Source organism: Strix aluco, chromosome 5 (assembly GCF_031877795.1).
Source record: "Strix aluco isolate bStrAlu1 chromosome 5, bStrAlu1.hap1, whole genome shotgun sequence".
Taxonomy (NCBI): domain Eukaryota; kingdom Metazoa; phylum Chordata; class Aves; order Strigiformes; family Strigidae; genus Strix; species Strix aluco.
Window position 1 is genome coordinate 23,851,371 of NC_133935.1, and position 14,161 is coordinate 23,865,531.

Consider the following 14,161-nt stretch of genomic DNA (forward strand, 5'->3'; position numbering starts at 1 on the left):
AGAATAAGGAAGGTTCATTGCAATTATGAACTCTTTGCCTTTTGTTTTGTAGGTGAATTGCAAAGGAAGATTGGCTTGAAGGTGCTTGAAATGAGAGGAAATGCTGTTGTTGGTTACTTGCAGTGTTTTGATTTGGAGGGAGAGTCTGGACTAGTAGTGCGAGCCATAGGAACAGCCTGCACGTTGGATAAAATAAGTAACACATCAGCATTTTTACCTGCATGTAACTCCCCATCCAAAGAAATGAAGGAGTAAGTATGAATTAATAGTTTGTAGGGAAACAAGTTTCATCTCTCTTCTTTTCATACTCATTCAGTTTTACATAACCGGTGTGATTTCTTTTTTTCCCCAGAATTTATTTTTCTTTTGTAGTTTTATTTGTCTGCAATTCAGTTTATATCCCTCAATTTTGAAATGTTTTGGGTTGGATTACTTATGTTATTTCTTTAGAAGCTGGAGTGGTAATCCTTACTTAATACGACTTTTTTGAATTTATATAGCAACGGTATTACATATCCTTGGGTTATGATCCACCAGTTTCCTAACTAATAGTCAGTTCTGCTTTGACTCTGTGTTTATTGTACAAACATTTTTGCGATGGCTTCTTATGATATACCTTCTGTTCAAGATTTTCCAAGTTTGGTACAGTCAGGTTTGAGCATTTATGATAAGCATATAAGAAAAGATAAATTTTGAATTCAGAAAGTGTTTATGCTGAGCATATAAGAAAAGATAAATTTTGAATTCAGACAGTTCAGTCAGTGATTTAGGGAATGATCCTGAAGTACTCTCGTCTTTTCTTGTGTGCTTTGCTTTTTACTGTTGCAAAACAAGCAGGGCTATTGCAAAATACGTAGAGTTAAACATTGTACTTGCAGAGAAGATTTTTTATGATGAGAGGTAGAATTTCTTGATCTTTGTTACATCTACTACAGCGCCAGACACGGTTTGAATGCAATTTTTTTTAATGGGCTTACAAAAATACTTACAGTCTTCTTCAAATTGTTATTACTCTGTTGCTTGGAGAAATTAGTTATTTTCTGTTTGGTAGAGCCATCCAATTTCTGGAAGGAAAAAGCATCAAAGTATACTACTTATGCTGTGTTTCCAGAGATATTAATTGAATTAGCCATTTTCTTTAACTTGAACTGTTGTGTCATTACAATAGTAATTAGGCATTTTTGTTGTGCAGGCATCAGTATGCTCTGACTTCTCAAAATTACTGGTTTCTATTTCAAATCATAGCTTGTTTAACTTGTCTTAATTTTAAAAATTTGCCCTCAAAAGAGCTTCTGGATACAATGCAGCATAAAATAACAGTGGTGATAAAAAAAAAAAAGGTGGACCTGGTAACTACCAACGTAAAAAGCATTCAAATCAATAGCTTTCACTCTGAAGCAAAATGTGGAAATTGCACCCCACAAATAATCCATGTTCAGCTTGGTGGTGGATATTGTCAGAATCATTGTCCCTCAGTCCAAAAAGTGGGCGTGTTTCTCAAAGCCAGCAAAATCAACTAATACTTTTTATTCTTGACTTTACTAACTTGATGCCCTGTTGCCAAAGAATCAATTATGCATTCACAAGCTAGTGCTTAAGCTGTTCCTTTCTCTCTTTTTATTTCATCTGGACTCTTGCATGCTAGGAATTTAAATTCTTAGAGTCTGCTTAAGTAAGAGATCTCCTCTAGCTAAACTTCCCTGAAATCATTTATAACATAACTTTGCAACCTGTTTGTATGTATTGTTTTCTTTTCTTCCACCTTGGCTGCAAATTCTCTCAGGTCTCCGCTGGTTCATCCGCCAAGCCATGGATGCCGCTCGACTCACAACAGCCCAATTCACACTGCTACTGGCTCACGACTTACTCAGAACTTCTCTGTGTCTGTTCCCACTCTCATCTACACTGGTACGAGACTGCTCAGACTCAAGAGCTGGGGAGAGGCAGGCCACAGGCACAGTGGTCGCAAAGTGCAGGCAGGCAGGCAGTGTAGGCAGGTACCACCCATCTTTTCTCCTTCATTTTCTCATGGAGACATCTTCTATTGTCAGTGAAGAACTACTCTGTGTGCAGCTGCTGAAAGAAAGGCAGTAGTTTCTTGAAAGTGCATTGGAGTCTCTTCCACAAAGCCACACTCTTCTTTTTAACATGCTTATTTCCTAAGAAATTAAGTAAAAATAAGTTGATGTATCTGGGGAACATTCACTATTTTACAGTCATTGGAGGAAATTATATTTTGATTGGAGTTCATAATTGCTTTCAAGCATAATTCAGATACGGTATTTAGGTTTTAAAATTACTATAGGAAGGGTATGTGCCATTTGTGGAAGAGATGGTTTTAGAAAGCAGGTAAGTCAATCTGTGCATAAGTGAACTGTTTGTCAATATAGTTGTTCCCATAAAGGTTCTCCTCTTTGCTCTGTTTTTAGCTGTGGCATGCTGCTGATGCTATAGGATAAGGAAACATTTTTTTTTTCTTTAAAATGCATATGTGTGTATATACATAAATGTATGAATATGTATAAACACAAATATAATTTGAAATCATTTTTTATTTATTGAACTAACTCAAAGCGTTGTGTATTTGACGAGATTTTTAAGCCATAAACTGTTTTGAATTTTTTCTTTTGCATATATATAATTTTTTTGTCACATCTCATGCCTTTCATTTAGGTTAATTGTTTCATTGTAGATTATCAGCATCTATCTGTAGAATGCTGAATGGGTAAAACAGCATTTCTTTGCCTCTGGCCTCATCCCCAGTCTCGCACCTAAGGAATAGCTGCTGGCCCTGCCCCAGTCCCATCCTGGTGTTTGGATCATGCTGCTGTCAGCCAGGTCCTTTGGCACAGGATTACTGAATATGTTTCCACCTTCTTCTGGCAGGATTCCCTTCAATGAAGATCCCAATCCCAATACTCATTCATCAGGACCCTCCACCCCTCTGAAAAACCAAACCTATTCCTTTTCACCTTCCAAGTCCTACAGTCGACAGTCCTCTTCTTCTGACACAGATTTGAGTTTGACACCCAAAACTGGTAAGGCGCTTCCACCCACTTTTTGTTTAATTTGTGTTTCTCTTTTTATATTTTCATTCAACCCCTTTTTTGCTTTTTGACATTTAAGTTACCAAAATGATTTGGAAATTGGAGACTTCAGATAGCACCCCTCAAGCTTGAAAGGGTTTCTGTAGGGTGAAAATATAAATCCTGCCTATATTTCCACTATTCTGGATAACATTAAAATGACATTTGTAACACAAATGTATTCAAGTTGAAATAAAACATCTCAGAGCATTAAGGGAGTCGTAAGTAATTGCCTTTTTCTTATTTCCTCCATTTCATATTACAAATCATGGGAGTACATTTCTCACCACAATATGTTAAGGACAGTGTTACTAAAACTATGTAGTTTTCAAGCCTTATGTGTTGTGCTGTAAGTATATTGTCTAAATTTCTCTGTGATTTTTGACTCCTTTTTACCAATGCAATGCTAGAAATGTAACAGCTGCTGTCTTTTTATTATCCTCGGTATATGGAACTGGCTTTACATACACAGTATACATTTTGAAAGTAAGTTGAATTATACTCCAGCCATCTTCAAAAAGCATTTTTCTTTCTCCATTGGTCTGTTGTAATTTCTTCAACTTGGTGTTTCCTCCCTCCTTATTTTTTAGTCTGTGGTTAAAATCATGTCAGTAACGATGTCAACATAACTCAAAGAATTATTGCCTGTTTATTCTCCCATTATGTGACCAATGCCCCGAGTTTTGCTACTGTAGGGCAAGATATTTTGCAGAATTGTTTATAAAAGTTCGGTTGCTTTTTAAATAGTGTTTTAAATTGTATTTGAAGCTCAGAACATTCTTGTCTCCATCTAATCTAGACTATTTTAGGCAATTTTTAAGCATATTAAATTAGTTGATTCAGCTTTACTTGATACCACCCCTTTCAAGAATTTTTCCAAGCAGATAAGTTAAATGTTGCATTCAAATGTAGATACATTAAATATTTTACCCAGTTTATTCCTTAGATACCTGTTAAAAAATGTTCCCAATTAGGCAACTGTCTTTCTTAGTACTATCTTCTGTCCTGTTTTTAAACAAACAAACAAATTCCCACTTTTTTTTTGTCCTTTTGTATAAACAATGACTGTTTGTGGATAATCTATGGTGGTCACTTGTTTAAAGGACCTACAAATATAACTGGATGTTTATTACGTAGGAGAACCACAAATTCATGTGTTTGGTTTACTGAATATTTGAAAACGTGTTCCTTTTGATCAGATTTTCCATCATAAGGAGCATGTTGTGTAACATAGATGGTCATCTTTATAGATGTATATGTTCTTAATTTATGAAGGTGGCAGCTCACTGTGAATTTGTCAAGTTTTTGAAGCAGCAATCTTACGTGATTCGTGGCAATGTTACGTACAATGGATGGGCCCTCTTGTCTTTAGTCAGTTCATTCAGAACTGAAACAGATTGTGTAATTGGTACCTCTTACTTTTAGGGATTTTTCTAGTATATAAAGATATTTTTTAGCTATCTCTTTAGTATTAAAGCTAGCAGTGGGCATACTTTTGCTCACTAGCACTGACTTTTTAGTAGCTTTTAACTTTGCTACTGAAACTAGTCTTAAAAGGATTTGCTGGTTGCATTTAAAAATTATGTATCTTGGTGTGACATACTAGATTTTGAATATTAATAACTTAAAAGGACAGTATCTCTTGAGTTGTTTGTTTTACCTTTTACCAAAAATTAAGTTGGAATATTTCATTGTGAAAGTTGGTGATGTTAGTGTTTAAAAAAAAAAAAGAAAGGCAAAAAAATGCAAACATCTCATGTGACACATTAAACATTATCAAATTTTAAATACCCAGTACTCATATTGGCTGATGTGAAAAATGACGTATTTTCTGATGTTTCTGCAGTACATTATATTCCTCTTTACTTCTCAGTCAGGTAACTAGTGTGTTCATGTGTTTGAGGTGGAGACTAACCTGGAAAAAGCGCAGATACCACAATTTCACAATACGAATAACTAAATAGAGGAGCTTGAAACTTCGATCTGCTTAAGCATCCAGTTTTCAGTAGCTCCATATCAGGAGAATATTACCTCAATTTCTTTTATAAAATACAGTTGTGATTGTGTTATCCATTCTGGTCTATATCTGGTCTAAATATGAGGGGAAATTATTCTGTGCTGAGAAAGTTTGGTTTGGTTTGAAGTTAGACTTCTTTTGTGAACAGTGATATATTTTATGCCACCGCAAATTAAAAGAATATGAGGCTGACAAAAAGCATGACATATTTTCATCAGGTAATATATTTTGATGTGACATAGTATATGTTTGGAGGAAATTGAGAAGGTGGGAACTCCTTTTCTTTGTGGGAACTTAGAATTCTACAAGATTTATGACTCTAAAAATAAAAAAAAATCCATGACTTCCTTGGAAAATAACTTTTTATACCTAAATAATAAAAGTAATCAGATTAAGAGTGTGAGAAGACTGTGTTATTTAGCCTTTACTCCATAGTATTTGTTACTAACTTTTGTGTAAAATTGCAAATAAGTGTTAGATTATTATGGCTTTTAAAAAAAATAATTTCAAAATAAAGTTAATCAGGTCATTATTTTTAAGAACATGCCTCTCATTCACATTGTGGAGCTATATTGTCATTCCATTTCTTTGTATGTTGAGAAATAATTTAGCAGTAAGTGCTGGTTCATTTGGAGAAAAAAAAAGCTTCATTTTGATTTCCTTCGTTTCGTTAGTCATCTTCTGAATCTACATCTCTTTGTCTCTATTACTTTCCTCCACAGCACCTTCCCCACAGGGACCTAGGATTTTCCTGTTTCCCAGCTCCCCTACACTCTCTTGTGATTCCCCACATCTTAAAAAGTCCTGTCTTCTCCTCTCGGGGTCTAGCCTTAACCCTCTACACTCTAGCCATGTCAGCCCAGTTGTTCTGAGGAAAAGTGTTTCTTTCACTGAAGAGCTGCTTCTGGCTGCTTCTGGTAGGATCAATCTATTATGGCCTTTTAAACAAACTTTTAAGAAAACGTTGTTGTTATTTGATATGGGGGGCATTTAACACACAGCCTTCTATAACGCTATGTTTTTGTTCAGTTAGCCTCTGAAAACTGCTGGCTACATGACTATTCATACCATCTCTCACCTCTGCCCCAGAAGCTTGAAACAGCTTCACAACTTAGAGCATTTGAAACACATGTAGTATATGCTACAGAACTTTCTCCTTTTCTCTCGCAAAATTTCCTTTGGTAATTGAACTAAAATAACTAACTTTTTTTTAATCCCCCTCATTCCCTTCACTTTGTTGTTTCTATATTTTGCATGGAACAAGCACTCGCTCATTAATTCATTCATAATTTATTGAAATAATGGCTATCAGATGGCTAGCAACTCTGCCTCTTTAAATTAATCTTTTAAACAAAACCCGTACAAACTTTTTATTTGTACTGCCTCCTTTTCCATTTCACTGACATGCATTATTTTCATAGATTTAAATCAAATAGTTGATATTACTGACTTTTTCTGTAGAAACTATTTTGATTATTTTGTATTTTTTGAGTTTGTTTCATGTCCAGTATTTATGCTATGTTTGTCTGTATTTAATATTGTATAGTCCCTGACAATGATGTTTAGAATCAATGCCAAATAGTAAAAGCAATTTAATATTGTTTAATGGGACTATACAGATACTAATATTTTTGTTTCCTTATCCAAGAACAGCTAAAAATATTTGTTAAAAATTATAGTGTTATATGGTAATGATAGCCTAGTAATTTTTGGAAGTGTTAGGAATGAATTAACATACGTTATTAAGTCCAGTGTTATTTCCAAATCTCCCAGTCTTTGGTTAAAACAAATAACTGCACTTTGATGTATATGTACAATCTAGTTCATGTTTATAGATGCTTGATCAGAACAAAAAGGAAACTAGCAAGGAATTATTATGTTAAATTAGTTATAAAGTCTGTAAAAGAAAACCTTGGCTTCATTCATAACTGTTTGCACTGTGGTGTTTGTATTTCACCCTGCTCCTGACACTTTTTTTGTTCTTTATCCTGTGCTTTCCTATATAATTTAGGTGTTTATTTTTGCTTTGTCAAGTTAGCACTGATGGTTTTAGATACAAGAAATACCAATGATAGTATGTTTTTAGGCATGAAATATTACCAAGAAAATCTGATTCACCAGCATTGTGTTTACTTTAGGAAAAACACAATCTTGGTATGTGTTTATTTTTTACTTTTGTGATTTCTAACCATTTGTGATTTCTAACCATAGAGCAAATAACTTACTGTCATACATATAACCTGCATCTTGACACACTCAATTAGGAGTACAGTTCCTTGATAACAGATAATTCAATAGCAGATATTTGAGTATCTGATAAACTTTCCATCTCTTCAGAAAAGCTCCTGTATTGGGGGACAGGAGTAAAATATATGAAAGAAAGAAAGAGAGATTTACCCATATTATGCAAAATTTGAGTTTATTTCTTATTTTCATTTACAGATAATCTGCAGGTTATGTGTGTACAAACATAGTAATCAAATAAGTGTGGCAATTTTAAATGCTGAGCAGTAGTCCTTAGCTTATTTGAATGGATCAGATGAGTGAATATTTCATTGCATAAAGAAATTTTTTTTTTTTTCAGAGTTCATATTTCAAATCAAATGACCTGCATTGCCTTTGCAATTTTCTTTTTGGTCCCAATCATGCATTATATTGTTACTGCTGTAATTATGTGTACAGTCTTCTCCCAGTGATTAGGAAAGGTGATTTAGTTACTCTGAAACTCTCAGAAAGCCAAATTTTTATTACTTTTTTTTTTTAAAACTGATAATGATCGTAGAGAGAGATACTTGGCTATAGAGTACTCTGGCAGAAAGGGGTCTTTCAACAGTGTGAATTTAATGGTGACTTTGCATCCCTTTTTGATAAGGGCTGAAAATCCAATTATGTAGAAACTTCCTGTGAAAAGCAAAAAAGATAGGCAGAACTCCCAATAGTAGAACGGAAAAAAAAAAGTTATATGTTGTAGGAAGACCTGCAAGCCCAGATCTTTAAGTCTGCATTTTAAAGTTTTTTTTTTAAATTCAGATTGACAGCAGAAAAAGATCTTGGATAAGAGCAGTTTTGTCCAAATGCTAAAAAAGTCCGCTGCTAGTCATGTGAAAACCAGACCCCAAAATACCCTGCCCCAAAGCCAAATTAAACTGATGCTCAGCATTTTTTTTTTCTGAAAATTAGAATTATGGGGATAATTTGACTGTTCTCAATTTTTAAGTAAAAGTTTGATTACGAATTCTAATACATGTTTCTCGATGTCATTTGTACTGATACTCTTCAGGAATGGGCAGTGGGAGTGCTGGAAAAGAAGGGGGGCCATTTAAAACTCTTTTAAGACAACAGACTCAGTCAGCTCTGGAGCAAAGGGTAAGGCATTTTATACTTATATTTCTGATTTGCTAAATTTAAAATTTAGCTTGTAGTAAGTGTTTCCTGTTGCTATTTAAAAATCCGTGTAATTTTTAGGTCTGAAAACTTATTGCATGTGTTGAATGTTTAATAGCCGTTTTAAACACAAATTATTTAAATTTTAATATATTACTAAAGCATTAAGAAAAGTGGAGCAAGTAACTGTAATGTGCACAGCAGTCAAGTGATTACAATTGGCGTTACAAGAAACAGTTATAGCAAAAATTACTGCTATTTGGTCTCTGTAAGTTACTGATGCATGTGTAAATTTAATACTCTACCATCATATATTTAGTTTTTACAGAAGCCAAATTCACAAACATTGAAATAGCTTTAACCCAGGTGAAAATCCCATTTATAATTGCGAAAACTTTCAGTTTTGAAAAATAAGGGTTGGTGCGTAATTTAGCCTTTGTTCTACTACATGAAATGGTGTGTGTGAAGCCTTTAAAAAATGGTAACTTAAACCTACACCACTTACTTCCCAAGCAATAAAAGGGCTTTATAGATTTACAGCTTTTTGAAGAACCTCTGTAGGACTAAAAATGCCATCTGTTATTATGCTGAATAGACTGTATAATAACAATAGTGTTTTTAATTATTTGTTTAAATTTTGGAATGAGTCCTTGCAACTTTTTTTTGTAGAATATATACTGCTTTTGTCAAAATGTTATTAGTGAGGTGTCTTGGTGGAAGAAATGTGAAAGTTTTCCTATTCATAAATAAATTCTAGTTTAATTACAATTTCTGACTACCTGAACTCCTTACATAGAGCATATACGTTTGTTGAAAACAAAATCACCTACGTCTGTGAAATATAAGTGAATAGCTACTATCTTGAGTAAGTGGATGATTCTCTTCTCATTTTTTGTGTTATCCGTTGCTAAGGGAGGATCGCCTCATAAGTTCTGTAGAATGCGGGTATGTTCCAAAACATTGTGTGACACTTTTTGTAGCCCCTTTTTCTTCTGTTGAAGATTTCTAAATAATTATTTGAAATATTTTGATTTTCTTTTTTGTGAGGTTTTGCAGATTTCTTTGTACTCTTGTTTATGCAGGGTTTTTATATTTGTTCTGTTATTTTTAAGAGCATTTATCAGATTGGCATATTTTTGCTTACTATTTTGCATGTTGATAATTTTCAGTTAAAATTTTAGTTTCTCTTTAAATACAAATCCATGTCTTTTTGCTTTTAATGTTTGAGTTTGAAAAAGATGCTTTAATAAGAGCCTTTTCTCTGTTTACCTTTGTTTTTACTAGCATTTCAGTCATTTCATGGCTGATGTGTTACTTCCTTAGGAAGCTTTTTAAAAAACAATTAAAGTAAATTAAGAGCACTTAATGTATTTTTAGAGCTTGAGTTATTTGCACATTGTTTTGATAAGGCCTGTGTATTGTCTAGTGGAAAAAAATACGGTAAAATGGGATGGCAACGTGTTGAGTCTGTTACTGATGATAATGTAGAAAGCATATGGACTGTGATACAAAAAATATGTTCATGCTGCCTTTCTGAAAATTTCATACTGGATGTGTTTTTGCTATGGTTACCTGTTAAGGTTACTGTAAGGTTGAGTTACTTAACTAGAATGAATAACACTTACTTTGTTTATTTTAATATTGCATGCATAAATAGTGCATTCTAATTACTTGTCTGGATTAGTTAGGGTAGCACTTATTTGGGAAAACAAAGAATAAATTCAACACATATATTTCCATCTGTATTAGATATATATTAAGTTCTTTTGAGTCTTAGTTCAGTTCATTTGGGTATGTGGTAGTGCTAAGGCATATTAAAACCAGTTCATTTAACTGGATGTCTCCATAGCTTTTTTTTAAATCAAATGTATTTTTAATGTGTTACTTAAATAACCCTAATTGCAAACCAGAACAGATTTTGTTGGAAGGGTTATATTACTTGATTTCTTCTGGGAAGATATGCCAGCTGTGGAAAACTCCCATACTTGTTACGTTGTACATTAATATATTTTTAGCACTTCACGGGATGCCTGTTGATAGCAAGTGTAACTATAGCACAGCTATCTTTGTGTATATTTTAATCCATAAATGTATATGCTATATTTCCATCAGTGAAAAAAATTGAGCGTACTTTACTCATAAAAAAAATAGCCTATGTTTTTGTAGAAATGGCCAAATGCTGCTCTTGATGGTATTTTGTATCTCTGTTGACCTCAGCTTGGACAAATGCTGTTTTATTCTTCCACATTTGTATTCTGCAAGTGCTTGAGATATTTTTACTGCTGCATTTTCAAAATGGAGATCTGTTGATCTTCATCTCTGAAGAGCACTGCTAGATAACTTGTGTTAGAGTGCAGTTTTCTGTGTGATTCTTTTGGCTGAAAATGGTGACTTAAGCAGCTTCTCTTTCCAGCGACTTCTTCATACTATCCAGCCCATCTCCCCTCAGTTCAGCTGAAAAATTGTAAGATTGTTTGGCTGCCTTCTGAGATGGCACAGTAAATGTACTTAGAATAGAAATAATTCAACTAGGAAATTAACTGTATTTTAACGTGGACCAGTTCCCTACTCTGGTTCAGCCCAAAAAGCCCTATGAACGTACCTGAGCATTACGAGTATTATCTGAGGGAGTGTACAATGATGGGAATGAGTGAATAGCTGGAAGGGAATCTGAGAACTGCTTCAGCTGGCATTTACACCAAACAATATGTGTGTGTAGCCTTGTTCCATGTGGTTTTTTTCATTATTTTGTGTGTCTTTGTATGAAATGTGATTAAAAAAGAATACTAGCAATACATGTATGTATATACACAAACATTTTTAAACATTGTATTAAACAAATATTTATAAAGGTTTTGTTGTAACCTTATCAGACTTTACCCAAATGCCAACTATAAAATCTCGATATAGTTGCAAGGATTAAACTAGTGACAGTTCTTTCAGGATCTGTGTAGTCAATGACTGTGAAAAGGTGTAGTGAATTAGTATTGTTAAAATGATTGACCGTCTTCAGTTGTAGATTGGAAACTTTAAGATCTTTGTGTCTTCTCACATGTGGGAATACTCTGCGCTTGCATCACCTTGCTGTAAGGATAGTCCTTTCCAAACTGCAGTAATAGAGGAGATTTGTAATATTGAAACACTGCATCTGGTTCTCATGGAATCTCTGTTTTCCATGCAATAAATACAGCTTTATAATTTTGAAGTATTACAGATTACTACATGTAATTGAGGCTGGAACTTGTATTTGAGTAATGCAATAATAAAATACCCAAAACCTCTAAATGAGCTTAAAAAAAAAGAAAGCCATCATACGAAGTAATGGAATTCCATCTGTGTCAGAATGAATGAGGCATTGTTAATGGAATGAGAGCATGTCAGAATGGTTCAGCAAGTCAGTTACCCAGATTTGTTTGTGGCTGAAATTAACTGATAGGATATAGGCCTAATTTTAGCATGTTTCATAACATAGACTTGCAAGTATCAATATACTGATTGAGATAAAAGCATGTTATTACTAATAAAAGCAAGTTTTATTCCTGGTTTGTGGTGTAGGGAATCAGGCAAACTGGAAGTCTCAACATGTTAACATTACTTGCAGTATACAGCCTTATGGAAATGAACAAAAAATGAAAGTAATTTCTGAATCTCTATATAGGTTGAAAAGCATCAGATCTGCTTATGCTTTAGAGCATGCAGTATCGTTCAACTTGTTCACTACATACTACTTTAGCACAATGTAAGTGTAAGTATATATATATATATGCATAAAATATAAATGTAGTATAGGCTTAATGGAATTTCATCTAGGTGGCATATGCGGTAGATTTTTTTTTACTGACTTCTGTAGTTCTGGGAAAGCTAATTATTTTTAATGTCATTAACGTGGGATAACTATATTCAAGGGACAGAGCAAGCATGTGTTATATATTTAAATATAAGTTGTGCAGAATGAGTGTCTTGGAATTATATAGGGACAAATATTATCAGTATACTTGTGAATCACTGAACAGTTGATATTACAGATCCACAGTGAAAGAGGGTTCTAACAACATGTTGATGTACTGCATTTTTTCCATTTTTCTACATGAAAGATGTACAGAAAGGGAGTTCAGACTGTGTTGTAGTCAGAGCTTTCTGACTATTTTGATAGATTGCAAAGTGCTTTACAGGTTGGTAGAACCTTTTGAGGGAATCTTTTCTGTAGCCCTCTCTAGAGAGTCATCGGTGCTCCTGAAGACAGATTAGTCAAGAAGGTTTGCAGAGTCCTATGGTGAAATCTTTCTGCTTTTTAATTGCATCACAAGGCACAAATGCAGGTTTTGCTGGGGGTTTTATTGTGGGGTTTTTTTTTTTCCTTCTGGTTGCTGATTTCAAAGTTTGCCTCTTAATTTTGAAAGTCTAAGCCAAACAAAAATCCAGAAAACTTGAAGTTTATAAGGACCCTTTAAAAGTAAGAGTTCTAATAACAAGGGTGGTAAGAATTCGGAAATACTAATTTTTAAATCTAGATTGGGTTTTAGTTTAAGAGGACTTTTCATGCCATGTATTGCTGGAAGAACCATGATCCTCATTTGATCTGCGGCATGTACACTGTTTAGGTAGAAGCTCAGTTGTACTGTGCTGTTTCAAGTGCTTCAAGTATGTGAGAAAGGAATCTATACTGTACTTTCTCTCATATAAAATTATGGTGGTTATGTTTGCATTTAACCAATCATCATGACTACACAAACCACAATTGCATGATTTTTCTTTTATTTTTCTTTTTTTGCCTCTATGCACTTAGAATTGCTGAACATAAATCTTACTGCCTTTCCCCCATAAGTGTGCTATCATGTGTATATTAGACATTCCATAGAATGTCTTTGTAGAAAATAAAACCTTACAGTTTTGGGCTCACCTCCTTTCAATATGACTGTTTTATTTCATCACATGTGTCATGAAAAATTACTGTTATGACTTACTTTGCCTCTTGTATGAACTACGTTTTTGAGTAGTTGCTGAAACTTATTAATTCTTCATTTTAGTTACGAATTGGTAAAAAATAATTTATGCAAATTAATTTGAAGTGAATTTCCTTTGTTTAAGAACTTACAGTTGTATTTCAAAGACTTATGCTTCATTCTAGAAGATGGATATTTACTTGTTAGATTTAGAGCTTACGAGATGCTAGCAGAATAGTCTGCTAATATTTTGTAGGTATGTTTTCCTGTAATAAGACATAAATCATTCTTGCAAGACTACAGTTTGGTTTTACTTTGTGCTTCAGGATCAAACTGCAGTCAGCTGTAACCATAAGACCTAAAAAAATGGAGAAAAAAATCTTCCTTTATTTTGTATCAGCTAATGAAAGAGTTATGTTGTTTAGCTGTCATCCTGAAAGTGGACCAATAGAGGCTTTGTTAACACAAATATGTGAAGTTTTGATTATTTATTAATATTGTTCTGCAATACAACTCTGTGGGGGAAAAGTATTCTTACATTGTATAATACCTCTGCTTTTATTCTACTATGGGTATATGAAGATGTATGGTTATGTGGTGCTTAGTAAGCCTGAAGGACATGTTTGGCTTAATGTAATTGCTTTGCTTGTATTTCAGGGAAGTTATCAATTCACTGCATGTTCATTGGCAGTCAGCGGTGGTTGGTAAGCAGTCATTTGATGTTTGTTTTT

General features: G+C 33.8%; 1 protein-coding gene across 15 annotated transcripts in view; it reads left to right on the top strand.

Annotated features, from left to right (window-relative positions):
* Window positions 1-14,161, top strand: part of C2CD5 (C2 calcium dependent domain containing 5) — a 73,488-nt gene that overhangs the window by 17,953 nt on the left and 41,374 nt on the right. For 5 of the 15 annotated variants that reach the window (XM_074826398.1, XM_074826400.1, XM_074826402.1 and 2 more), the window contains exons 6-8: window positions 53-251; window positions 1,784-1,908; window positions 8,384-8,469. In XM_074826398.1, the coding sequence (XP_074682499.1) occupies window positions 53-251; window positions 1,784-1,908; window positions 8,384-8,469 (410 nt within the window). Of the gene's footprint in view, window positions 1-52; window positions 252-1,783; window positions 1,909-2,886; window positions 3,039-5,825; window positions 6,021-8,383; window positions 8,470-14,161 lie in introns of those variants that run through there. The other 10 variants (XM_074826397.1, XM_074826399.1, XM_074826401.1 and 7 more) reach the window with 3 other exon arrangements.